The following is a 27787-nucleotide window of genomic DNA, read 5'->3' as shown; positions in this document are numbered from 1 at the left end:
CTGGTAGGTATTGACCAAAAAAACCTCTGGTGAAGAGAAAATCACAGTCTTCTGAGGTAGGTCATTCATTACACAGTCAGAAAGGATTGGTAGAACATTTCAACATCAAATTTTTTTAATTAACATACAATGTATTATTCATTTCAGAGGTTCAGGTCTGTGATTCATCAGTCTTACACAGTTCATAGTGCTCACCATAGCACATATCCTCCCCAATGTCCCATCCCCCAGCCATCCCATCCCTCCCATCCCCCTCCCCTCCAGCAACCCTCAGTTTGTTTCCTGAGATTGAGTTTCTTAAATATGTTTCCTTTTACTATCCACCCATTGGTAGTCATCTTATTTCACAGATTGGTTAAAATTTGTCTGATTTTCTTTCTCTGTGATAAAATTTCAAGTCGTAGAAAACTGCATCTGCCTATTTTTTTTTCTTTTTTCTTTTTCTTTTCGCATCTGCCTATTTTTGAGAGACTTTTTTGTTCTTTTCAATGCCAAACAAACAAACAGTTATGACTCTACTCTCTGTACTCATTCCATTGGAATGCCTCATTCATTTTATGAACAAAGTGATGCTTAGAACTAAATTGAGAGAGCATGAGCATCTATGCAGCCATACTGGTGGGGAGAGGGACAGAAGCAGAGGGAGAGAATCCCAAGCAGAATCCTGTCTGACAATGGAGTCCACAGAGGACTCAATCTCAGGACCCTGACATCATGACCTGAGCTGAAATCAAGAGTCAGAGACTTAACCAGCTGAGTCACCTAGGCGTCCCTGGATGCTTACTTATAATCAAAACCCCTACTCCTTTATCTAGGCTACCATTAAATGCACATCCTCAATAACATTTGGTCTCAAGTACAGGTTATCAATGATGTTTTGGGTATTAATTTCCTTATTCAGAATATTATTTTCCTCTCATCTAGGTTTTGCTCTTAAGTGTTGTGGGCATGAATTTGTGCTATCACTTAGTAATAAGGAAAAATACCATAAAAAGATAAAAGAATAAAGTGCATGTGATGGCTCTTTTCTAGAGATCTCCTTCTATGCAGGAGATCTCCTTTCAATCCATTTTCAATTCAACTGAATGAATATCTGTAGAACATTTTTTTTCAGTGCATATAATGTTGATGTGGGAGAATTTTTCAAAAGTTACTAAAATTCAGATATTTAATTCCATGTATTTAAATTCACTTATAAACTTAACAAAATTCAAATTCGGTTCATCTGATATTATTTTTTTTTTCATGGTGAACATCTCTGGGATAATAGAGACTATCACTTCTATTCTTAGTGGGCAAAATCCATCTTTTAACTATCTGTTAGAAATTTTTATGAGCCAGCTCTTCTGCAACCACTAGATGATAGATGACTAAGGAAGATATATGAAAAACCGGGTAAGAGAATTTCCTGCAAAGAAAAACCCATAAGGAAAAACCCTTCAGGACATTAATATTTAACCTAATTTTATATAAGAAAAAAACAGAAAAGATGTTGAAGGAGAGGAGTGATAAATGTACACCTTATTAACTCATCGTTCAATAAGAACTACAAAGCTTTTGAAAAATCTAAGAAATGTTAGCAATCTCTATGAGGACAGAGGCTGTACTTCATTTTATCCCCACTGGCAATATACTATATGGCATTTAATAGGTTCTCTTTAGATATTGTTAATGTAATTTAATAAATAAATACTTATAGGTAAAAAATGGAAGGTATGAAAATAACTATATTATAGAATATCAAGAAGTTGGATCTATAATTCCAAATGGTCTGTGCACTTTTCAATTTGATAACTGAGAAAAAAAAAACAGATGGTTTGTATATGTCATATACATGACATACATTTCATATATCCTTAAAATCTGAATAGTCTTCTTTGTTATTGGTCCAAGTACTCATGTCATTATTAAGTCTTTGGATAATTTCAAATGTATTGACCAAACACAATATAAACACAAATTATCATTTTCACTGACTTTTTTTTTTTTTTGACAGAATTGATCATTCACTTGCTGATAATACTACTTTTGACCTCTAGGATGCCACAAGTTTTATTTTCCTCCCATTCGCTGATTTGTTCCATCTCAGGCTTTGTTGAGGTTGTTATCTGCTCTCATCTCTCTTAACCTTGGATTGCCCCAGTGGTCAAGCTTTAGCCTTTTTTTCTTTTTTTTAAAGATTTTATTTATTTATTTGAGAGAGAGAGTGTACAAGGAAGAGAAAGGGCAGAGAGAAAGGGAGAATGAGATTCCCCACTGAGCAGGGAGCACAACTCAGGGCTTGATCCCAGAACTTTGAGATTATGACCTAAACCAAGGGCAGATGCTCAACCAACTGAGCCACCCAGGTGCCCCAGGCCTTAGTCTTCTTCTCTATCTACTCACAGTCCCTTGGTGATCTCTTCAGTCTCATGGCTTTAAACTTAAAATCTATCTATATGCTTATGGTTAATAAGATTATAGCTCTAATTCTGGCCTCTCCGGAATTCTAGACTAGTATATACCACTTGATGTGTCCGTTTAGATCATTCAGATCAGGTGGGAGACAAACCATGAGTGACTCTTAATCTCACAAAACAAACTGAGGGTTGATGGGGGGAGGGGGGTTGGGAGGGGGGTGGGATTATGGACACTGGGGAGGGTATGTGCTATGGTGAGTGCTGTGAAGTGTGTAAACCTGGTGATTCACAGACCTGTACGCCTGGGGATAAAAATATATTATATGTTTATAAAAAATAAAATTAAAAAAAAAAGAAATAAAAAAAAAAAAAAGAAAGAAAAATTACTCCTGGGACACATGGTAGAATGAGGTAAAAGGGCCAAAAAAGAACAAGCATGTTGGACTGTCCTATGTCATCATTCAAATTTAAGCACTCTTTCTATTTTTAGGAAAGGCCTATGCTCCAGAATTCTATTATGATACCTACAACCCTGTGTGGCAAAACAGACACCGTGTTTATTCTTACAGTCTACAGTGGACACAAATGAATCCTGACGCGGTAGATCGGATTGTTGCATACCGGTTGGGTATCAGGCAGGTGAGAAAATTAATTGGTGTCTTTTGTTCTTTATGTTTGTGGTTCTGTGAAGGCCTTGTTATTATGATATGTTGCTATGAATTTTTAATCATTTTGCATATTCCAGAATGTATTTTCCCACATGAAAGATAATCGTGCCCTACGTAGAATTGTTCTGAGTTATCCACAAATGTTTGGAATTAACTTACGTTTTCTACTGTGCCAGCAGACATTTTAAAGTGACATCCTTTGAGCCTTCTGAAATCCTTCACAGGGAGATATGCTATGGAAATTACATTGGATTCTTGCTATGAAAGAAACATTTAGGATGTGCTCACGCTTACCTGTGCTGCATAATTCTTTGTCTTATTTCCTAAGGAGCTAGAAGTCTTACTTATTTTTAATCAAAGGGTTTCAAAGTATAGAGAGAGGATATTTTAAGAGTGAATTTAATGTATCTGAAGGATAGAAATAATTTAGCAGAAACAATCAAGTACAGTGTTTTCCTAAGGTAGCTGAAGATTATGGGTTTTGTGAAAATAGATCTTTTCGAATGAACCATCCTTAAGCCTTGTTATCCTTTGTGGATGCAAATGATATTTCTGAAATTTAAATGTAGGTCTTTACATCGTTTTCTATTTACATAGTATATTATCAGGGGTGACTGTTTCTGAATAACAAAATGTTTTCCAAGAGTTATTTGATCCCCTCACAACTTTGTATTATCCACAGATTTAGAAAGTGTTGTTTTCCACTTCCTTAATGAAATCACAGAATAGCATTTTGAGTTTCCACAGTAAAGAGGACAAAATTTGTTTGGAGGAAGATTGATCAACCACCAATAACCCACTCAGTTGTATTAGCATAAAACTGTTTTTCTACCTTGTTCAAGAAGTTATAATAAAAGGCTGTGTAAGATACAGCATTCAAATTAGGATAAATTGTTAGTTGAATATTCTTGTCCTTCTTGTCTAATAAGCAAAATGAAAAAGAAAAAAACCTTTTCTAGTGAATGTATCCTGGTATTTGGTAATCATCACTTTCTTGTCTAAGTATTCACAGGTCGCAGACACAGCAGACAGCAATGGATCATTGAGAAACTTTCTTTTTATCCCTCATTTACTTCAGTTCCTAAGGATATCTGAGTAAATCTTAAACCCGTATCAAAATTGTTTGTTCTATTTGTTCTAATTTGATGATAATCTTCTCTGATAGAGAAAATATACAGAAGAAAGTTTAGAAGTTCTTTCTCCTTCAGCTGGTGGACTTTTTTCTTTTTCTTTTTCTTTTCTTTTCTTTTCTTTCTCTCTCTCTCTTTTTTTTTTTTTAACTGAACACAGCTAACATTTTTAGATCTTTCATATTTGGAACTTCTTAGAGCATTCTTGACTTTAGACACATCAACTCATTTTCTAAGTCCTTAAAACTTGATTTGGTCATTCACATTCATCTTGTATTATCTCTATTTTGAAATACCTAAGAACTGAATACCAAATTGCTATCTGTAAAATTAAATTATTTTCCTTACATGTCTTTTCCTTTTTCCTGGTTATAGTTTTATTTGCAATGATAGAGTCGGGAGTTCATCTTTGGTTTCTCACTTTCTTTAGGTATATTTTCTTGGAGTATCTGGGAAATGGCCCACTACTCCCTTATAAACCTGTTTTTGGTCTGCACAATTTTCCCAGCTCTGATCATTGTTCCCTTCCTTTGTTCTCACGGTCCTCAAAACTTTCATTCCCAACATCTCTACCTTCTACATCAAATTCAGCAGAAAAGTAGTTACCATAAGGGTCTTCCCCCCAAATACATTTTTAGTAGAATTAGACTTCCTCCTAATAGAGATCCGGCTAATTGAAGTCCGTCCTTCTCATTTACATCTTGTAAATGAGTTATTATTACTAATAAATAACTTTCTGCACTATGTTTCGCTATGATTACTACACTATTTTCCAATGGCATTTTCTCTTCTTTCCAGATTTTCCTTTTCTGCATTAACATCTCTTATAAATTCTATCTTTATGTTTCTGAATCATAAAACTAGTATATAACTCCCTGATATGCAGTGACATACATTTTCCAGTCACTATGATGTTCCTTGTGAACAAATTAGATAATTTCCCCATACCCTGCTACTTTAGAATAAATTACATATGTGTGCCTATTTGTGTATAATTTTCCCTATGTTTTTATAAAGTATAAATTCCAGACGTACTTGGCTTGCAATTCTAGCCAGCCTAGCGTCATCATTTTTAGCTAGATACCCTTGAGCCGGTTTCTGAACATACCTAAGCCTAGGTTCCTACCCTGCAAATTGAAAATAATGATACCTATTGGGCAATTTCATGTGGAGTGGAATATATCTGCACTTGTCCCACAGGCCAGCTTCCCCTGTGCAGGGCACTCCTTACCTGAACATCTGTGACAATTCTTATGCTCAGCCACCAGAGTTGTATAAGGACTTAAAAAAAAAAAAACCCAAAAAACAAAAAAACTGCCTTTTGAGACCTTAACACAGCTACTATTTTTTAGTTTTATTCGGTATGCCATACATCCTAGGCCTAAGTATTATTCCAAGCCATGATTTTCACAAAATAATTTCTGGACGTTTTGTCCCTGTGTCTTATTTTCATTTCAAACCTGTTGTCTTCCATAATATCCATTTTACAGACTCACATTTTTCTCTTCCACCTTGAGTCTTAGTCTAAAGCCTTCTTGATCAGATCAGTAAGGCTGCTGCTAATACTATTCTTTCCAAGTTTGTTAGATTCATGACTTCCACTAGAGGAAAACATACTTCTGGTGTTATAAGCCTTAGTCAGGAAAACAATTCCTGTCTCACACAATTTGTGAGGCTAACTCTTTCCTTGCCAAGCTTCTTTCTGGGTTTCTTTATTCTTAAGATTTTCTTTTATGTGTAGAAATAAGTATTATTTTTTCCTATGGTGCTTTTTTTATGATGCTCCATTTTAATTGGTAATTTTGCTCAGATACTGTGTCTTGCAATGGGAGAGAAAGTTTGATACATATTTTGGGGAGATCTCAATAAGGAGTAATGGCCTCATGTGGATCTGCCAATGTGAATAGGAAGATGTCGTTTGTAGAACAGAAAGAACGTGTATATCCACTTGTTTTTGCCAGTACCATGTTCTTTACACTTAACCCTTACATGAAAAAATCTTTACATGCAAAATAGCCTCAAAGACAACATTTCTTTTGAAAATTTCCTTATACACCAAAGCTCAGGATGATAGGGCAAAAGCATCCTAGAAACAATGAAAGTGATACAGTTTTTTTAAGACTATCCCCTTGCTTACTAATAGAAAACAAAGGTATTAATGTAAAATAAGGTTATTTCTTCTGTAATATCTTAGAAAATTTAGATGTCTCCTTTCTCAGGTATGTACATTTAGGTATCAACTTTTTTAAAGATACAATCAGATATCAGCACTTAAAAAAATTCTTGAATTCTGATCTGATGGTCACTGTAATGAAGATTTTATATTATATACAAATGGCTTTTTTTTTTAATCTCCCAAGCTATCTCAGAATCCTGAATCAAGAGCTTTTGAATATAATCACTGTAACTTAGGTGATATTTAAATAAACATTAGGAATGTACCCCCAGCAACATAAGTTTTAAAAAATGGATGTTCTTTCCTAGTAATTAATATTTATGCCTTTGATTATGAGATCAACTTTTAAGGAATTATTAATAATTAATGTCACATATTTCCAGTTTTTAACAACTTATTACTTTAGCCTATATTTTTATTTTGAGCCTATATATCTAAATAATTTCTTTTTTTTTTTTTTAAGATTTTATTTATTTATTTGACAGACAGAGATCACAAGTAGGCACAGAGGCAGGCAGAGAGAGAGAGGAGGAAGCAGGCTGCCTGCTGAGCAGAGAGCCCGATGTGGGGCTCGATCCCAGGACCCTGGGATCATGACCTGAGCCGAAGGCAGAGGCTTAACCCACTGAGCCACCCAGGCGCCCCTCTAAATAATTTCTTCTATCTGTAAAATATGTAGGTTAGCTAGGGCAGAGCACCTCCCCTTTTTATATTGAACATGGCTTTGATTATGTAATACATTTCTGTATTGGATAAAGTCTGAAAAACAAATTTGATTTTTTAAAAATTAATGACAGATTCCTTTCTAGAGATCCCTATTTTGTTTTTAAGTGAGAAATTATTAGAAACCTTATCTATTCTTAATTAAATTAAGGTGATAAAACCACTGCTTTGTTACTAAAGCTTCAGCTGGATGGAGTTGGTGGACTGAACCCAGCATTTCTGCAACTTTCTGGTGAAATTGGTTGATTATTTCAATTAAGCTATTTGGTCTATATTTAAATATGATGAGGAAAATTGTCTTCAGATTTGCGTGTTGGCTTATATACTTTTCTTAGGAGTTTTTGCAGTGTATTTGAAAAAAAAAAGACTGGCATTCTGGAAGCACTGTTTTAAGAGACTTAAAAAGAGAAGAAATATATCACGTGAAGTCAAAAATATTAACGTGTGGCCGGGGCGCCTGGGTGGCTCAGTGGGTTAAGCCGCTGCCTTCGGCTCAGGTCATGATCTCAGGGTCCTGGGATCGAGGCCCGCATCGGGCTCTCTGCTCAGCAGGGAGCCTGCTTCCCTCTCTCTCTCTCTCTCTGCCTGCCTCTCTGTCTACTTGTGATCTCTCTCTGTCAAATAAATAAATAAAATCTTTAAAAAAAAATATTAACGTGTGGAAAAAAGCTTTCTCAAAATCTTAATGTCCTTAATTTATACTTTTTAGGCTCAGCTAAACAATTATTTAATCTCCTTAGACAGCTACTAGCCTCTAATTACTTGCTTCATTTGTTGCTCAACAGCAAAGAGAAAAGGTTATTTGAATGTCTGTTTCCCTTGGTATCTAAGGAATTAAGAAACAAGGAAAACTGTTTCTGACTCATCTGAATATACATAAACAACAAAAACATTATTTGGCTACATTTGAAACATACACAACTGTAGTTTCTAATAATAAAGAATTTTAGAGTTTTGTATATTTTTATGCTCTGCCATAACAGATGCACAATGAATGTGGCTTTTTGAGTGTCCCCTTTGGAAAGCAGGATGTTTTATTGAATAAAATAAAATTGCCACTGTTCCTGTCTCTTTGAATTACGACATATTAAAATGCTTAGAATGATCATATTTACTTGATCACACAGTCAGTCAATAAAACTTGAAGTAAATTAATCCTACAGTGATTACCAGGAGTTCAAAAAGGAAGCATTGCCCTTTGAGTCTTGTTAAAGCAATTGCTATCATAGGAATGGGTACAAAAGGCCACAGAAACAGCTATAGAAGTGGTTAGTACTGCCAGGTAGTGGGGTTAAGAGACGTGATCACCAATGTAGAGACTGGTTTGTTAGTTTTTAATAGGTTTATACTCAATTTCTTTTAATAAATAGTAATCATTAATAATGACTAATCAAGAAGTCACTAATTGCAAGTATACTTTTCAGTATAATTATTAGCTGAATTTATTATCAGTTTCAGTTTGGTCTTCATACATGTAACTGTAGTGACTAGACATAGCTTATTTTTCCTTCCACTTAAAACATTTTTTGTGGGCGCCTGGGTGGCTCAGTGGGTTAAGCCACTGCCTTCAGCTCAGGTCATGATCTCAGGGTCCTGGGATCGAGTCCCGCATCGGGCTCTCTGCTCAGCAGGGAGCCTGCTTCCCTCTCTCTCTGCCTGCCTCTGTCTACTTGTGATCTCTCTCTGTCAAATAAACAAAATCTTTAAAAAAAATAATAAATAAATAAAAATAAAAAATAAAAAATAAAAATATTTTTTGTTATTTTATTAAATAATTTTTTAAGTAAAGGCCTCATGTTATAGTAGATCATAGTAATTAAAATTTATAAATTTATTATATATGCAAATGACTGTATGGGTGACATTGTGGTTATTAATATTGCTAAGTACCTAGTTTAATGTGTTTATAGAAGCGGAAAATTTTAAGGAACAGGCAGTATAATTGGTTGGTCATGGGGGATGACTTTTTATGCTTTAGCAACTTGAATAAGGAAAAGTACTAGCAGTCTACAGATGCTGAAGTGAGTGAGATTAGAGCAATGGACATGATTGACTGAAGCTAGGTGGACAGATTTTGTTGAGAGAGATGTTTGGAGGAACTGTTTGACATAGGGCATTTAATGCCAGCCTAGGGAAGTCTGTGGAGAATTGATAGATAATCTGGATTCATTGTATAGTCTTAAATCATGAATAAAACGGCATCTTCTGTAGACTAATCTGATCATATCATATATAGTATATTAAATGATACTACAATAGAGGCAGAAAAGAAGTTAGGCACTTTTGAAGTAAGGTTGAGTAAGATTTAGATTAGAGTCATGAAGGGGAAAGATAGAAAAAATGAACTAAGAAAATGTTGAAATAGACAGAACTTGAATATTGATTTTTGAGAAACGATTTTTAAAAGTACAGTGACCTTCGTTTCCTCCTATTTACTTCAGTCTCTTTAGAGAATGTTCTGGAAATCATCAAATATATAGAGGAAGAAGAGAGCAGGCAGGAGAAAGTTAAAGAAGCCATTTTGTTAATGGTTTCTTTGGCTCTGGAAAAGAAATAAGCCATAAGCCAGTTCATAAAAAGTGATTATTTCCATCTTCCAAATCAAGGATACCGCACATTTACTCTTCATGTATTCCCATAAATGCTAACTTCACAATGTATTTGCTAGGAGGAATAAATATAATAAATTTGAGAGATTCTGATGAGCCATGGGCCTTTGATGTGAAAGGCTTTGTGAAATAGGAGTACTTTGTCTTGGAAAATTCCAGCTACTTTTTGAAGAGTTTTTCTGAGTCTGTGGCCCTTTGTACAGATTTCATTTTGTGTAGTAATACTGCTCAGGAGAATTTTCTTGACCCTGAATGTAGTGGAAAATGAGCAACCTCAAAAAGACTTTTGGAGTGAAAGAGTATTAAATTATTGACAAAAGTAAGATATTGAATCAAAGTTTGCAAGAATGATCAGATTTTTAAATTGGACTTGTTAAATTGAATGATAGTGAACATAAACCAAATAAAGGGAGCCTGGTTGGGAACATGCTACTAGAATTTGAGTGAATACTTCCCTTTGAATATGTTAGCTTATGGGCAGAAGCATTAGACTCAAGAACTGAAGGCAGCAGAAATGTAGAGAACATAAATTTACTGCATGAACACAGCAAGGAAAGAGGTTCCAGTGAAAAAGAAATAACTATGAGGTAGAAAAATCTGCTGTGTCAGGGAAACTAAGGAAAGAATGTGTGAATGTGTTGGGAAGGTGGTATTTGTGCTTTCAAATACCTTTTAAAAGTTTAAAAAGGCCTAGAGTTAAAAAATACTGACAAACCAGTGTTGGTTTTTTAAGGTAATTAAGTTAAGGGGGCAATGGAATAAAAAAAATCTAGTAGGTTTAATGTTACTCCAAGGTCAACTGATTACAAGTCAAATTAAATTACCCTGAGCCTGACTGGGGTTGTCCATTTGAATTAGTACTTTATTAAGAAGAGAAACCTGATTGATATCTTTCTTTGGATATCTTTCTTTGGATAAAAGAACACTTCTTAAATGTCTAAATTGCATCTCCTATAGTCTGTAAATACATGGTTATTATGGATTCTAAGAATTTGCTCCCAAAGAAATTATCTAACAGATATATTATTGTATAATATATATATAATGTATTCTGTGCTATTATATATATTCATAGTCTTAAGTGACTAATATTATAAAGTTCAGTGGAATGCAGTCATTTATTCAACTACTTTTTTTTTAAGGTTTATTTATTTATTTCAGAGAAAGAGAGTGAAAACACAGGGTGGGGTGGGGCAGAGGGAGAGGAAGAATCTCAAGCAGTAGAGCCTGATACAGGGCTTAATTTCATGAGCCTGAGATCATGACCCAAGCCGAAATCAAACATCAGATGCTTAACTGACTGAATCACTGAGGCACCCCTTCACCTACTTTTAAGGGGAAAAAATACCAGAATTTGAAATGGAGAGTGGACTTTGGATTAAGAGTCCTTTTTAAGTTAAGCTTTTTATTTTAATTATAGTGTAATTAATATACAGGGTTATGTTAGTTTCAAGTATACAATGTAGTGATTCAGCAATTTCATACAACACTGAGTGCTCATTGCAAGTGTACTCCTTAATGCCTATCTCCAGTTTTATCCATCCTCCACCCTCCTCCCCTCTAGTAACCATCAGTATGTTCTCTATAATTAAGAGTCTGTTTCTTAGTTTGTCTCTCTCTTTTTCTTTGCTCATTTTTCTTTTGTTTCTTAAATTTCACATATGAGTGAAATCATATGGGTATTTGTCTTTCTCTGACTGACTTATTTCACTTAGCATTACACATTCTAGCTCCATCCATGTTGTTACAAATGGCATGATTTCATTCTTCATTATGGCTGAATAATATTCCTTTTATATATACCACTTCTTTATCCATTCATCTGTTGAGAAACACTTGGGCTTCATTTTCTTTTTTTCATGCTTTAACACTATGCGAGTTGTTTGAATTCAGATTTATATGTGAATTTATACTCTGTATTTGTACTCTCTTTACTATATCTATTAATAAACTGAACACATTGTTTTCTTTGTGTTATAGCAGTGGTTTTCAAATTTGAGTTTACATCAGAATCACCTCTTGTGCTTGGGAAAACAGTTGCTGGACCCCACCTCCACAGTTTCTGATTTAATGGGTCTGCGGTATGGCCCAAGTGTTTGTATTTTTAACAACCTCCTGTGTGATCTTGATAAAGCTGTTTCAGAGCCATACTTTGAGAACCACTGTTCTGTATTGCCCTTCTATATTGAACAGACTAAGATCAGATTCCATCTTCATCTTTTGGCATTTTCTTCTTATTATGATTCCTGTATGATCTCAATATAAAATGAATGGGTAAATGCTCTTTCAAGCACAGAGCTTGGCATATGCTGTTCAACACCATTTGTGGAACAAATGAATTTGAAATGTACATCTTATAATGGGTAACTTATAATGGGTACAGTGGGTCTCAACCAGAGCTGTATCCTCTTCTTATGCCTGGATTGCTGTGTCTCTAACACCAGTGATTATTAAAAATATTAGTCCACAGTTGATCTTGACAATTTACCTGGTAGACTGAGAACTCAAATGCAAATGTTTTCTTTGCTTCTTCTGGGAAAGAGATACACAGTTCCTTAGGCTTATATTTGTATATATTTCCAAGTTTTGTTTTGTTTTTTTAAGAAACCTATCAATGAGGTATTAATTTACTTGATTATGGTATGTATGAACTAAAATTTACATCTGGTAGTTTCCTAATGACTAACTTAATGCTTCACGAAGGAATGTAACCACCTTGAAACACTGACACAACTCCTAAGTGACCATTCCCTCAAATTTCAAGAATGAATGGTTGTCAAAATCATCTTGAATTGGTAACCATTTTCTGTTACTTCTTTTCATTTTTAATTATAAATTACCATCACTTTACCTTTATCATTTTCAGTTTAGTTTCTTAAGTTGCCTGAAAATATGGAATCATACATATTTTGATGCCATTTTCATAACAAAAGCCTGATTAGTTTTCAGCAGTTAAAATATTTTAATTTAAGTGGCTGGAACAAACAATATTTACCTTTGAATAATAAGTGCTGAACATGACATATTTTTAAGATATTACATAATATCTACTGCTTTACAGTTGCTTGATAATGGCTTGCCTGCTTTTTTTACAATTTTCTGTTCTATTTCAAAAAATTCAACCAAGGAATGCAAAATATCATAAAGTGTTTAAGTTGCCTTAGGGGACTCCAAGTCCTGGAAACCATTTTTGAAGAGATAGAGCAGGAGATTGAGTAGGAATTTGAAGGCAGTAGTCTGAGTAGCATTGTCATTACTTACTCTCATCTGCTGTTCTTTTTTTTTTTTTTAAGATTTTATTTATTTATTTGACAGAGAGCTCACAAGCAGGCAGAGAGGCAGGCAGAGAGAGAGGAGGAAGCAGGCTCCCTGCTGAGCAGAGAGCCCAATGCGGGGCTCGATCCCAGGACTCTGAGATCATGACCCGAGCCGAAGGCAGCGGCTTAACCCACTAAGCCACCCAGGCGCCCCTCATCCGCTGTTCTTGAAGTATGTAGAACATACAGTCAGATAATATTCTAGGTGCCCTATATATACTGCCATATTTAATTATTTAATCAACATAATCAGGTAGATATTACTGTTATTCTATGTTAAGGATGAAGAAAGGGTGAGGTTAAGTAACTCACCCAAGGTCAGAGAGTTAAATCAGAGGTGAAACTGAGATTTGACCCCAACCCATTTGGTGTGGAGTCTGACAAGTGTAATTCAGCTGACTATTATTATCTGAGCCTTGTGTCTTTTTCTTTATCTTTTTCTTCTTTCCTCTTCCTTCTCCTTCTTCTTCATTTTTAAATGGTAGACTTTCACCTTGTTTTCTAACTTCTCTTGTAATAATTCCTTATTGAAATTTAATACCTCTTTTTATTAACTTTAGTTGTTATACATATTTTAATTCAAATTATATACTTCTGTGTTTGTATATCTATGCCCACATAATTGAATATTATATTTTTATTCCTTAAATCTTTTCCGTATTTGAGGATACATCTGCATTTCCACTTACAGTGACTATATTTTATGCAAACCTTTCTGACTTCGGAAATCTTTTCCTCAGTTTGTTATTTTATAATTTATTCAATTATGGCATGATATCGTGCTCGCTTCGGCAGCACATATACAATTATGGCATGATATGAATACCTGTTTTTGTCTTTTTAATGGTAAATGAGGAAGAAATAAGATAACTGTTTGGTTTCAGAATAAACAGAAATATAAATTAGAAAAATGTGCCAAAATATAATACTAAACACCAAAAATTCCTTTGAAATTAGCATCACTCTTGTTTAGGTGCAGACATAATCTTACAAATGTTAAGCTATATACCCATACTCTGCAGAGAGAGAGGACTTTGGGAAACTGGGATATTAACCTTGTTTAACTAATTTTGAAGGCTCTTTTCTCAACTTCTGTGCTTTACTGCTGTAAAACTCTGTGTGCATCTATGAATCATTAGAATGTAAAGTGATGGGGTTTGACTGGAAAGGAGATTGGCTAGGCAGCCCAGAGCTCCATTATGATAAGCTATCTATGTCTCCTCACCTCTTACTGCTCCTTCTACGCACACACACACAGTTAAGTTTATAAATTAAAATACAAATACAAGAATAGCATCTTTGCTGTGCCTTAAATAAATGAGACTAGACAAAATAGGGTTAGGCTTTATTGTAAATGAATGCTTAAATCTACATTCTATATCTCATGTCAATTTACAAAGAGGTCACTTATAAGAAAGAAGAATTCTTTCATGTACTCAACCAAGTGTGTACTTAAGCTGAAATAATATATGAAGGACCTGCCAAATATCTGTGAGTTGCCAAAGGGTTGGGGATGGGTAGGTGGGAGGATAGTTCTTGTCCTCAGAGGATACATAACCAGTCAATTACAATACAGTTTGATAGATATGATGATAGATGTGGATATAAGATACTGTGGGAAAACATTGGAGGGGAACCTAAGGTAACTTTGGGAGGTGAAGAATGCTGACAGAAATAATAGCAAACTTACATGGGAAGGGTGAATAGAAGTTACCCAGATCAAGGGATGGAGGGAATTAACACATTCTTGGATATAAAGTCAGCATGGTAAATTTAGAGAACGGAAAATAAAGCAACATATCTGGACTATAGTGCAAGAGAAAAGGAAAAGATCAAGCTGGACATATGAAGGACCAAGGACATGAAGGGCCATATGAATGGTTCCAAAGAAGTTAGACTTACCTGGAGAGAAGTGGGGAGACACAGAAAGAGGCAAAATAGAGGAGTCAAATGATCATTACTGTGGTACAAAATCCAGAAGGGACAGAAGGGAATGAAAGCTGTTGTTTTATTTCAAGTGATATATAACTACCCACACCAGTGCTGCTGCCTTGGTGATTGGGGAGAAATTGATGTGGCAACATCAGGAGGATTTGATGATTAACTGTAGATTTTGGGAAGTAAGGAAGCAAAATGGCAGAGATGAAGAAGATGTCCACTACTTATGTACTTGTTGTCTTTTGAAAATCTTATGTCAAAACAAATATTTGTTTCTCATTTCAATATATTAAGAAAATATTCTTAAATATGTTTGTTTATATTAAGAAGAAAATGAACTGCTATTGAGATGAATGCAGGCACATATTTAATGTAATGTTTTCAAGGAAATGGAAATGGTACAATTTAAGAACAAAATCTAAAGGAAGTTTCATGTTATAATGTAAAATAACTTTAATGTATATCCCTGTAACTCTTTTTTTTAAAATGCTCTAAAATTTATTCCCAGAGTTCATGTCTTAGCAAAATGACACAATAAAAAATTCATGGGAAGTTTTCTTATATTTAATAAGCAGCTTCTCTGCTTTGGGAAGCTAATTTTGAACATATATATGCCTATGCTTATGGTATAAGGTGTTGCAATAATAGGTCTTCAAAAAGAAAAAGAAATTGAAGAATAGTTACACTTAAAACTATATATATATGTATATATATATTTCACTTTATACTGTCTCTTCTATAATTTTATGTTATCCTTTCTTTAGAAAGTATCTTAGTGCCCCACAGATATTGGTAGACTAGGTTAAGGGCTTCTATATAATAACATAAAATGATTTTTATAGTATCGATTGTTTTTTGAAGGGAGCATGTTAAAGCATGTACCAGCTCCTAGATCTTATTCTTGAAAGGGGCATACATCACTTCTGTTCATTTTTCTTTGACTAAAGAAAATCCTATGACTTGATCTGAAGTCAGTAGGACAAATAAGTGCTCTCTTATGTATCTGCAAATTGAAAGAAATTATTTGTGAAAAGCGTGAATTACTACCCAGATTTGCCTTTCTAGTCAACAGTGTTAGATTGAATATATTAATAATACCACTTGATTTTCTGATGAAAATACAACCTCAGAGAGATCTACTTCTCAAGTTTATTTCTAAAATATTAAAAGAATGAATACAGATTTTATTATGAAATTGTACCCTTTAGTTCAAAATAATGAAAGTGTAAAGAATTCAAAGGGGCTCAATAAATGTCTTTCAAGCCACTGAGTCAATAAAAGTTGTTGAAATAAATGCCCCTGTATGCATATCATCTGTATAAAAGAACAATAAAATCTGAAACATGCTCCTGTATATAATTCATCAAACCCTTAATATTCTTTGATTCTTCTTTTGTAATTAGATGTTACATACTGTTATATATACATGGGATAAAAAGTGGACTAGACAGAAAATATCCATAAACTCAAGAGGCTCATATTCCGATAGAGAGCAGACAAAAATATATATAAATGAATAGATAGAAAAATTTTGGAAAGTGATTCATGCTGTGCAACAAATAAAGCATAGATAGAGGAAAAACTGATATCATTAAAATTAATTCTGTCTTCAGAGAATCTGATGAAAATCTGAGAAGGTAGCGAAAGTCTATTTGTTGCTTTTCCCACATGACATTATTTTGAGACAATTTTTTTTTTAAAGATTTTATTTATTTATTTCACAGAGAGAGATCACAAGTAGGCAGAGAGGCAGGCAGAGAGAGAGAGAGGAGGAAGCAGGTTCTCCGCCTAGCAGAGAGCCTGATGCGGGACTCGATCCCAGGACCCTGAGATCATGACCTGAGCCGAAGGCAGCGGCTTAACCCACTGAGCCACCCAGGCGCCCATTTTGAGACAATTTTTAAATCATGCTCATAGGAAGGGGACTTAAGAGTTCAATCTGGAGGAAAGAAAGAATCTAAATTTGAATAATCAAGTACATTAGCTAAAATGAAGCAATAATGATGTCTGCATTCATTTGCCATTTAAGTTTTTCTTAAAAACTAATTATAAGGTAAGGTAAATGACCCCAAAATTCAGTGGCTATGTCCATACTCATAATTATATTCAGGCACATGAAATAAATCTGAGTTGGGATATAGTTTAAATCTATATATTTTGAAGACATATTGTGACTGGTCACTCTGTAAAAAATCAGTGACAATTTGCAAGATAGGGTACTTGCATAAGAACAAATTGCCAACTAAGAGGAATATATGAGGTTCTAAGAGCCATTATCATAAGGACAAGAAGTCCTGCTTTTAAAGGCATTGATGATCCTAATGCTTCAATTATAACTGCATTTTCTTGCTTATTTAAATATGTATTTTATGGGACACTTAGGTAGCTCAGTCAGTTAAGCTTCAGACCTTGATTTCAGCTCAGGTCATGATCTCAGAGTCGGGAGATGGAGCCCTGGTTAGGCTCTGCATTGGTCATGGATCCTGCTTAAGATTCTCTCTGCCCCTCCCCTACACCCCCTCCTTCTCATGCATGCTGTCTCTCTCACTAAAAGAAAAAAAAAATACATATTTTGAATTTTGTATTCTAATAGTCACAGTTTTTAAACTGGAATAGAATGTTCCTAAGTAGCTACAAAAAGCTGGCTAGATTGTCAAGCTGATAAGAGATAGGTGACAAAGAATAAAACTGAGAAGGGAAGAGTTGCCCAGGGCAGCATGCTTACCACTAAGAAATCAAGAACTAGGGGCACCTGGGTGGCTCAGTGCTTAAGCCTCTGCCTTCGGCTCAGGTCATGATCTCGGGGTCCTGGGATCGAGTCCCATGTGGGGCTCTCTGCTCTGCGGGGAGCCTGCTTCCTCCTCTCTCTCTCTCTCTCTCTCTCTCTCTCTCTCTCTGCCTGCCTCTCTGCCCACTTGTGATCTCTCTCTATCAAATAAATAAAATCTTTAAAAAAAAAAAAAAGAAATCAAGAACTAAAGCCTTAGCTGTTTGCCCCTTCCAGATGGCTCTGTATTGCAGAATGGCTTTTTTGTTTTTTAGCCTTTCATTTCTGAAATTATGTGATGTTTTTAGTGCTCTGCATTTCTGGCCCATATTTTTTAAATAAGAGCCAGGGATGGTAATATTAAGGATCATTCTGATTTTATTGCTAATAAACGGATAGGTGCTATGCGTAGCTTTATTTCATATTTTGTTTTTTTGCTGAGAGTGGTATGATGATTGCTGGGGTTGTTTGTGAGATCTTATGTCAGGGCAATAAGATGTTGCCTAGACCTCTTCCTGTTCCCTTTAAATAGGTACTTAGTACTTTTCAGCTGAGAACAAGGACGTGCCTCCCACCCTGAGCTAATGGGAAGTCAGAAACAGCCCTAACAACATACTCAGGAAAATTTCCTTACCCTGTGCAACTTTCCTTTTTTTTAAGGAAGAAATCCATACACAAATAAACAGTTATTATGATTTCAGGTAGGAAAAAAATTGGAAAGAGTGGTGGAATTCAGTAAGACAATGGTGTAAATAATGATTCTCTTGCTATAAGAAATAGTGTGGTCGGGGAGCCCCTGTTTTAGGAGTTAACATTTCAGTACAGACATAAATGAGGTCAAGAGATAGGAGCCGTAAAATAATTAAGATAAGAGATTAAAGCACCTCATAAGTATATTAAAGGAAAATAAAAACATGTGGAAATTATATATAGAGAGAGAGATATATCTATATATAAAACATTTAGTTTTATGGGCCAGATCTTCAAATGTCTATTTGACAAATAGAGTACTCTATTACAAGAAACAGTGGAGATCCAAATTAAAGATTTTTATTGTGAATCTGATCATTATAATAATACAAAGGCCAGTAGGAAAAAATTAGGCATTTTGCTAATTAGAAGTATGATTAGCAGATGTTTGCATATTGCAAGGATAAGGGTACTGATAAGATACTGGTTATGTGGGACAGGACAGTGCAGAGCCCACAGTGGATTTGCTAGAAACTAGGACAAGCAAAGAATGAAACTTTGTTTGTAGTTGGTATTACTCAATGAGAGACAGTTGGTAATTAATCTAGGTGTTGGGCTTGAGTTTTTAATTAGCTATCTGTCAGTAAATCTAAGTAATGGCACAACATTTTGTCAAGATGGGCAAAACGCCTTACTTCTGATCCAGAAAGTAAGATGTATCTTCCCACTGAGTAGCCAGCTCAATAATGTTTATGCATGAATTCAATAAATATTAGCCTGAACTGTCAAAATATTAGTGACTCAAAAAAAAAAAAAAAGCCTTTCCCTTCATGGAGCTGCATTATAAAGAGTAAACTAACCCATTGTCAGACAGTTGCAAAGAGCAGTAAGTTCTAGCTAACAAATGGCAAGTAAATAGATACTATAACTTTTTTTTTAATTAATTTTATTTTTTATAAACATATATTTTTATACCCAGGGGTACAGGTCTGTGAATCACCAGGTTTACACACTTCACAGCACTCACCATAGCACATACCCTCCCCAGTGTCCATAATCCCACCCCCCTCCCAACCCCCCTCCCCCCATCAACCCTCAGTTTGTTTTGTGAGATTAAGAGTCACTTATGGTTTGTCTAGATACTATAACTTACATCAAACCTAGAATAGTGAAATCTTACTGATCCTAAACAGAACATATATTCACAATGTAATAATCTTTTTCACTATTTTACTAAAAAGGGTCATGATAAGTTTTTTTGGTTTTGTTTTGTTTTGCTGTTGCTGTTGTTTTTTAAACATCAAGTAAGGCCCAACTTTTCTATCAATATCCAGATTCATTTAGCATTTATTGAACTTTTGCTTTATCTTACAAAATGGAAGACTAACTTTGGTCCCAATTCTTACCTCATTTTTGAAATATCCAGAGGATTATAAATTTAGGGGCACATAGTAAGCACTCAGTAAATGTTAGTTCTTATTATTTTAAAGAAAGACTCCTCTCACTTTAAGATAAGTGAATTTAAGCACTTGTTTGGGGGGAACAGATTGTCCTGCAGATTAAATAAATGAGATGTTCTCAAAGGCAAGACAAATGTTCTTTTCTGAACTACATTTCCACCTGCTATGCTGTAGTGCAATATCTAGCTCAGGGTGGCCTATACAAAATGCCCAATACCAATCAATAACTTATTCCCCTTTTACAGAAATGTCTTAATGTGCCATTGTTTAAAAATAAGAAAATTTTTATGAATTATATTAAGGTAACATAAGGCTTTTTACCAATTTTATTTATATATCTATGCTATCTATGCGTACTTTCAGTGCCCATTATATAACTCTTGACTGTCAAGGATTTATATCTACTTAAGTTATTTCTATAATCACTAACTAAGCTTAACTCTGGTTTCTGGCTAAAGAGGGGCTTTGTTTTATTTTGTTCTTGTTTCTGATTTTCAAAGAATTCAACATTTTTTTTTAATTTGTTGTCATGATGAATTGAACTACATGCTTATGAATGCTGCTTTTTTTTTTTTTTTTTTTTTTTTTTGGCCACTGGCTGATCAGTTATATTGTTAAAAGGAACTATAAACAAAGGAATTGTGGTTTTAATGTATTTCAATACCTTTTTATATAACCAGATAATAACTTGATAAATATTAATGTTTCAGCAGTATTTTACATTCCTCTATTTCAATTTACTTTCACTTGCTTCTATTTCCAATTTATGTGTGGTTTAGTGTGCATATGCCTAATGATACAAACTGGTGTCATTAATCATGAATGAGATAGTTTGCTTGCAACCTCAAAAGAATATAAATAAAGTGTGAGATGGAATTTAGAAACATGAGTACATTTGCCAGTGAAAAAATAAAACATGGTTTTATTTTACTCATGCAAATATTAGTACTAAGTATTTTGACATGGAATTTTAGAGATCCCACTTGCCCAAAAACAGCTTTCTCAATCTTGAGACTGCACCACTGGGAATTGCTTTGAATATCTGAAATCTTTTCTGTCATTATTAGTCTTTTGCATAAAGTGAGTCAGTCCTCCAGAGAAGGTGAAATTTTGGACTTTTCATCTTAGTTAAAGACTTAACTTCTAATAATGAAATAGGAAATGGTCTTACAAAAATGAAATGGGATGAAGGATAATCATGTAGGTGTAGAGTCTTCTGAGAGATTAAAAGTGTGTCTGATTGTTTTGCATAAAGCTGTTTCTGCATGTTTCATTAATATTGTTTTATTAAAACCATGACTTCTTTATGCCTTCCCATAACTTCAGAGATCCACACTTATTTCCAGTGGTCCCACATAGATTACCCTAGTAATACCACTTCAAAGACTAGGACGTAGTCATCCAAAGGTGCAAGTGTGAAATTTTTAAGAAGCAAGTATGTGGAGACTCTGAAGTTGGATGTATTAAAGGAGAACTTACTTGAGTCCAAAGTTTCTAGGCATTTCATGCTGTGAGCTTAAGAATTTTTTAAGAAATATATATGCTATTCTTTATTTATATACCCCTATTTCTTTAAAAGAAAACATGCTGATATGAACATTGAAACATGTTAGCATGTGTATTAGAGACATCAAAAAGATTTGATGAAAATAAATGGCTCAGATATGAATTTTCTCAAATATTCTTAGTGTGTTTGAAAACTTATGAATACTTCCATTTTGGTTGGTTTGGTTGGTTCCATTTGGTTGCTCATCTGAGAATTGTTTTAGGCTCAGAAGAGTACTTAGTCTGCCTCACTGACACTCTGGATGCCTGTTCTTTTATAGATTAGACCCAAGTTTTTAAAATTAGCACTTTTAGTAATAATGCCAATGTCAATAATAATAGCGATGCTGAGATTTTAAATATTTCAAAGGAAATTTTATAATTTTTATAAATTTCCCAGTTTTTAAAAAAATATTTATTTTGAAACCACTCTTGTTTATAAAGTGTTTCTAATTGACTCATCATTGTTAAAAATCTTATTCTTCCTTTTAAGTTAACATAAAATTCTTTGTAAGTTAATATAAAATTATTTTATAATGTGATCTATATTTGACACTTCTAATTAGATAAACACAAAAACTAGTAGTCAAGAGATTGCTATATACAGAGGTATTTAATATAATTTCAACTTCAAAAAATTGTTGCTTGGAAACCAGATCATTGTAATAAATGATCAAGTACTGTTCAGTTAATGAGCTGAGCCACAACCCAAGATAAAGCAGGATTTCTCTATAGCAAAGTGAGAAAAGCACTCCAATATGACATATCATACAAGTAATGTAATAGGCACGTATTGACTAACAATAAGTTCAACTAGGTTTTGTTGGAAAATCAGTAAATTATGTTGACTATCTCACCCAGTGGCTCTATAATGGAAGTGAGGACAGAAAATACTTTCTTTGATTGGAAACAGAAATAAGATTCCTGAGGTCAAGTATAAAACTGGACATTTTGGTAAAGGTTAGAAAATATAACTTCTGAAGTAAGAAAATAAAATTTATTGTTTTGGAATAGTAACAAGTCAAAGAATATAACCAACTGTCAGTTTTGTCTGTAAAAGCTACACTAGGCTAAGTCTGCTCTAACACTAAAATTAAGAGTGTATTTCTCAACATTAAAAAACTATAATTTTCATTTTCTGGTAAAATCTATTACAAAGGGGTAATAAGGTTGTACAAGCAAATAAAGAAACACCAATTAATCTGTATATTTAAGTAGATCTGTGGATTCTTAGTGCCTCAGAGATTGCAGCAAATGAAGTATTACCATACAAAGTAGTGTAAATCTTGAGAAAATGCATATTTTTTCTCCTATAAAAGGCTAGATAACATTACCTTGAACATAAAGCAGATTCTTAGTCATTATTAGTTGATAGTATGAGGATATTATGGCCATATATGAAGCAATAAAGACACACAAATAGTGAGAAGAAACCCTTGTTATAACTCTTGTATTATATATTTTCTGTATGAACACAGTGCAGTTGTTTTGAAAAGAAAACAAAGCTCATTTGTAGAAAAATTCCTTTTAGGATAGCAAAAATGCTAGTATTTTGGAAGATACTTGTTTTTTTTCCCCAAACCAGTATAACTTCTATGTATTCAAACATATATTGGAAAAAGTTTAAAGCATATCAGGGAAAAGATTTAAAAAAAAAGTGCATCCTTGTATATAGTTCTTTCATGCAGATTGAGGGAGGAAGGAAATGTACCTGGAAAGAGGTAGAAGGTCAAGTTCCATAAATCTGTAGTTTCATCTCTTTTTAAAAGAGATCTGAGAAAAATATGATAGAACATTATTTACTTTATCAGTAATTACATGGGTATTTTTAAATATATCCTGTGTAGTTTTGGCAGTTTATTTTTCATAGCTTTAAACCTGTTTTTAAATTTAAATGCTTCTGTGGTTCAGATGTTTGGTTTTGTTGTCACACCATCTAATTAATGACTTTCATGAACTTGCAGCAAATGTTCAGCCAGCTCAATCATTAATAGAATGGAAAAGCTAATAGTAGATTAAGATGTAGTGTTAATAGTGCATGTCATGTACAGAATTAGATATTCCACAATGTTCAAATACTCAGCTGTTTTACTGCTACAGTGGATTACAAAGACCATCCTTATTACTTCAGAGGAAACTATAGCCTTCAATTTCTTCTTTGTGTCCAAATACAAATAGTGAATATATATAAAAACAGAAATATAAACCAAATAACCAGATTTAAGTATTCAGTCCTTAACCATCCTGGAGCCTTTCGCTTTTAAGACATTTCAACTCCATTGGATGCCTTTTCTCTCCTAAATTTCTGATGAACAAATCTTGTCAAGTAATGCCCTTAGTTTTTTTATGATAAAATTCTAGTAATATGTGTAAACCACATAGAGCTGCAAAAACTACCATTTTAAATAATTATAAAAAAGAGCAAATGCAACAAAAAGTTGTACTTGAAATAGAAGATAAACTATAAAAAAAAAAAAGCACTTCGTGTTTCCACAAGTCTAGAAGGTTCACGTGGGGTCATGAGTATACTGTCGTAATGCAAAATCCAGCTGATGGCACTAACGAACTGTATTCTAAATAAGGTAGTTTTTCTTTCACTATAATTTTTGTGAGATTCCTTGTTCATTATTCAACTTTTCTGATTTTTTTGTCTTATCACACTTATTGCTCTGTGGTCTGATATGATTTCATTATTCTTTAGTATTGTTGCCCACAGCCCAAATTTTAGCTTTGTGAAAACTGGGCTTTTTTCTTTTATTCTTAGTCCTGTTGTTGTTATTATTAATTTTTTTAATTGGGCATTCCTAGTGTCTATATGAGGAACACTATATCTCAGTCTAGTTAAGTTCCTGACAGATAGTATGCATTCAATTAATTTTTTAGTAAATTAATGATGGCACATGATAAAAAATTCCACTATTTATCACTTATGTGGATATTGAGAAGTAAAAAGCAAAAAGTAATAATTCAAACATTAAAACTTTATCAAAATCAAGATCTGGGTGACCCTGTTTAAAAAGTGAACTAAGACTAATTTAAAAATAGAAATGTCTTTTTATATGAAGACATTATATTACTAATACATTTGCATATGTGTTACATAAAACCCTCTCTTGTAAAGCAAGGGGAAAGAGAGAAAATAATAAGTTGTGCTTATGTACCCCATGAGAAGGGGAATGAAAGAATGAAGTTCATCAGTAACTCTGGATTTGGACCAGAATAGGAAATGTATGCCTTATGAAGTTATTCCTAAAAACTCCAGAAGCCCAGGCAACATTGTTCATGGAGATGAATGATTAAGATCATTGCACAAAATCCACAGCTATTTCTCTTTAAGTCTACTTCCAGACTTCCAGGCTTAGCCATAGTTCTTCAGTTAAGATTGCCATGCCAGAATGGGCCAGGAAAGCTCCAGCCTTGGCCACAGGCTCAGTTCTCCATTTTAAAAAAAATTAACATATAATGTATTATTTGCTTCAGGGGTACAGGTCTATGAATCATCAGTCTTACACAATTCACAGCACTCACCATAGCACATACCCTCCCCCACGTCCATAACCCAATCACCCTATTCCCTCTACACCCCCCAGCAACCATCAGTTTGTTTCCTAAGATTAAGAGTCTTGTATGATTTGTCTACCTCCCCAGTGCCATCTTGTTTCATTTTTTCCTTCCCTACGCCCCACAAACCCCCATCCTGCCTCTCAAATTCTTCATATCAGAGAAATCATATGATAATTGTCTTTCTCTGATTGACTTATTTTGCTTAGCATAATACTCTAGTTCCATCCACATTGTTTCAAATGGCAAGATTTCAGTTTTTTGATGGCTGCATAGTATTCCATTTTATGTATGTATGTATGTATATATATACACACATACCACATCTTCTTCATCCATTCATCTGCTGAGGAACATCTAGGTTCTTTCCATAGTTTGGCCATTGTGGACATTGCTGCTATAAACATTCAGGTGCATGTGTCCCTTTGGTTCACAACATTTGTATCTTTAAGGTAAATGACCACTAGTGCCATTGCTGGATGATAGGGTAGCTCTATTTTCAACTTTTTGAGCAACATCCATACTGTTTTCCAGAGTGCCTGTACCAGCTTGCATTCCCACCAACAGTGTAGGAGGGTTCCCCTTTCTCCGCATACTCACCAACATCTGTCATTTCCTGACTGGTTAATTTTAGCCATTCTGACTGGTGTGATGTTAGGTATCTCACTGTGGTTTTGATTTCTATTTCCCTGATGTCGAGTGATGTTGAGTGACAGAACACATGTCACTGTTGCCCATTTGGATGTCTTCTTTGCAGAAATGTCTGTTCATGTCTTCTGCCCATTTCTTGATTGGATTCTTCTTTGGGTGTTGAGTTTGATAAGTTCTTTATAGATTTTGGATACTAGCCCTTTATCTGATACGTCATTTGCAAATATCATCTCCCATTCTGTCAGTTGTCTTTTGGTTTTGTTGACTGTCTTCTTTGCTGTGCAAAAGCTTTTGATTTTGATGAAGTCCCAATAGTTCATTTTTGCCCTTGCTTCCCTTGCTTTTGGTGATGTTTCTAGGAAGAAGTTGCTGTGGCTGAGGTCAGAGAGGTTGCTGCCTGTGTTCTCCTAAAGGATTTTGATGGATTCCTGTCTCACATTGAGGTCTTTCATCCACTTTGAGTCTATTTTTGTGTGTGGTGTAAAGAAATGGTCCAGTTTCATTCTTCTGCATGTGGTTGTCCAATTTTCCCAATACCATTTGTTGAAGAGACTGTCTTTTTTCATTGGACATTCTTCCCTGCTTTGTCAAGGATTAGTTGACCATAGAGTCGAGGGTCCATTTCTCCTGAACAGGCTCTCTGTTCCGTTCCACTGATCTATGTGTCTGTGTTTGTGCCAGTACCATACTGTCTTGATGATGACAGCTAATAGAGCTTGAAGTCTGGAATTGTGATGCCACCAACTGTGACTTTCTTTTTCAACATATAAATTTTAGGATTATTTGTTCCATTTCTTTGAAAAAAACAGATCGTGTTTTGATAGGGATTGCATTAAATGTATAGATTGCTTTAGGTAGCATAGACATTTTCACAGTATTTATTCTTCCAATCCATGAGCATTTCCATTTCTTTTGTGTCTTCCTCAATTTCTTTTATGAGTACTTTATAGTTTTCTGAGTACAGATTCTTTGCCTCTTTGGTTAAGTTTATTCCCAGGTATCTTATGGTTTGGGGTGCAATTTTCAATGGGATAGACTCCTTAATTTCTCTTTCTTCCGTCTTGCTGTTGGTATATAGAAATGTAACTGATTTCTGTGCATTCATTTTTATATTCTGCCACTTTACTGAATTCCTGTATGAGTTCTCGCAGTTTTGCAGTGGATTCTTTTGGGTTTTCCACATAAAGTATCATGTTATCTGCAAAGACTGAGAGTTTGACTTCTTCTTTGCTGATTTGGATGCCTTTAATTTCTTTTTGTTGTCTGATTGTTGAGGCTAGGACTTCTAGTACTATCTTGAATAGCAGTGGTGATAGTGAACATCCCTGCTGTGTTCCTGACCTTAAGGGAAAAGCTCTTAGTTTTTCCCCAATGAGAATGATATTCACTATGGGTTTTTCATAGATGGCTTTGATGATATTGAGGTATATACCCTCTATCCCTACACTGTCAAGAGTTTTGATCAAGAAAGAATGCTGTACTTTGTCAAATGCTTTTTCAGCATCTATTGAGAATATCATATGGTTCTTGTTCTCTCCTTTATTAATGTATTGTATCACATTGATTTGTGGATATTGAACCAACCTTGCAGCCCAGGAATAAATCCCACTTGGTCATGGTGAATAATCCTTTTAATGTACTGTTGGATCCTATTGGCTAGGATTTTGGTGAGAATTTTTGTGTCTGTGTTCAGCGAGAATATTGGTCTATAATTCTCCTTTTTTGTGGGGTCTTTATCTGGTTTTGGGATCAAGGTAATGCTGGCCTCATAAAATGAGTTTAGAAGTTTTCCTTCCATATCTATGTTTTGGAACAGTTTCAGGAGAAGAGGTATTAAATCTTCTTTCAATGTTTCGTAGAATTCCCCTGGGAAGCCGTCTGGCCCTGGGCTCTGTTTTGTTGGGAGATTTTTGATGACTGCTTCAATCTCCTTACTAGTTGTGGGTCTGTTCAGGTTATCTCTTTCTTCCTGGTTCAGTTTTGGTAGTTTAAACTTCTCTAGGAATGCATCCATTTCTTCCAGATTGTCAAATTTGCTGACATATAGTTGCTCATAATACATTCTTACAATTGTTTGTATTTCTTTGGTGTTGGTTGTGATCTCTCCTCTTTCATTCATGATTTTATTTATTTGGGTCCTTTCTCTTTTCTTT

The 27787-nt window shown here is 34.4% G+C and overlaps 1 protein-coding gene across 1 annotated transcript in view; it reads left to right on the top strand.

Moving 5' to 3' along the window:
• MDGA2 (MAM domain containing glycosylphosphatidylinositol anchor 2) overlaps nucleotides 1-27787 on the top strand; it is an 888742-nt gene that overhangs the window by 780994 nt on the left and 79961 nt on the right. Inside the window, exon 10 of the mRNA XM_047738228.1 lies at nucleotides 2890-3038. Coding sequence (XP_047594184.1) covers nucleotides 2890-3038 — 149 coding nt within the window. The remainder of the gene's footprint in view (nucleotides 1-2889; nucleotides 3039-27787) is intronic.

This window comes from Lutra lutra, chromosome 7 (genome assembly GCF_902655055.1).
Source record: "Lutra lutra chromosome 7, mLutLut1.2, whole genome shotgun sequence".
In the NCBI taxonomy this organism is placed as follows: domain Eukaryota; kingdom Metazoa; phylum Chordata; class Mammalia; order Carnivora; family Mustelidae; genus Lutra; species Lutra lutra.
The sequence above is the reverse complement of the archived record's forward strand: the minus strand, read 5'-3'. Positions and strand labels throughout refer to the sequence as shown.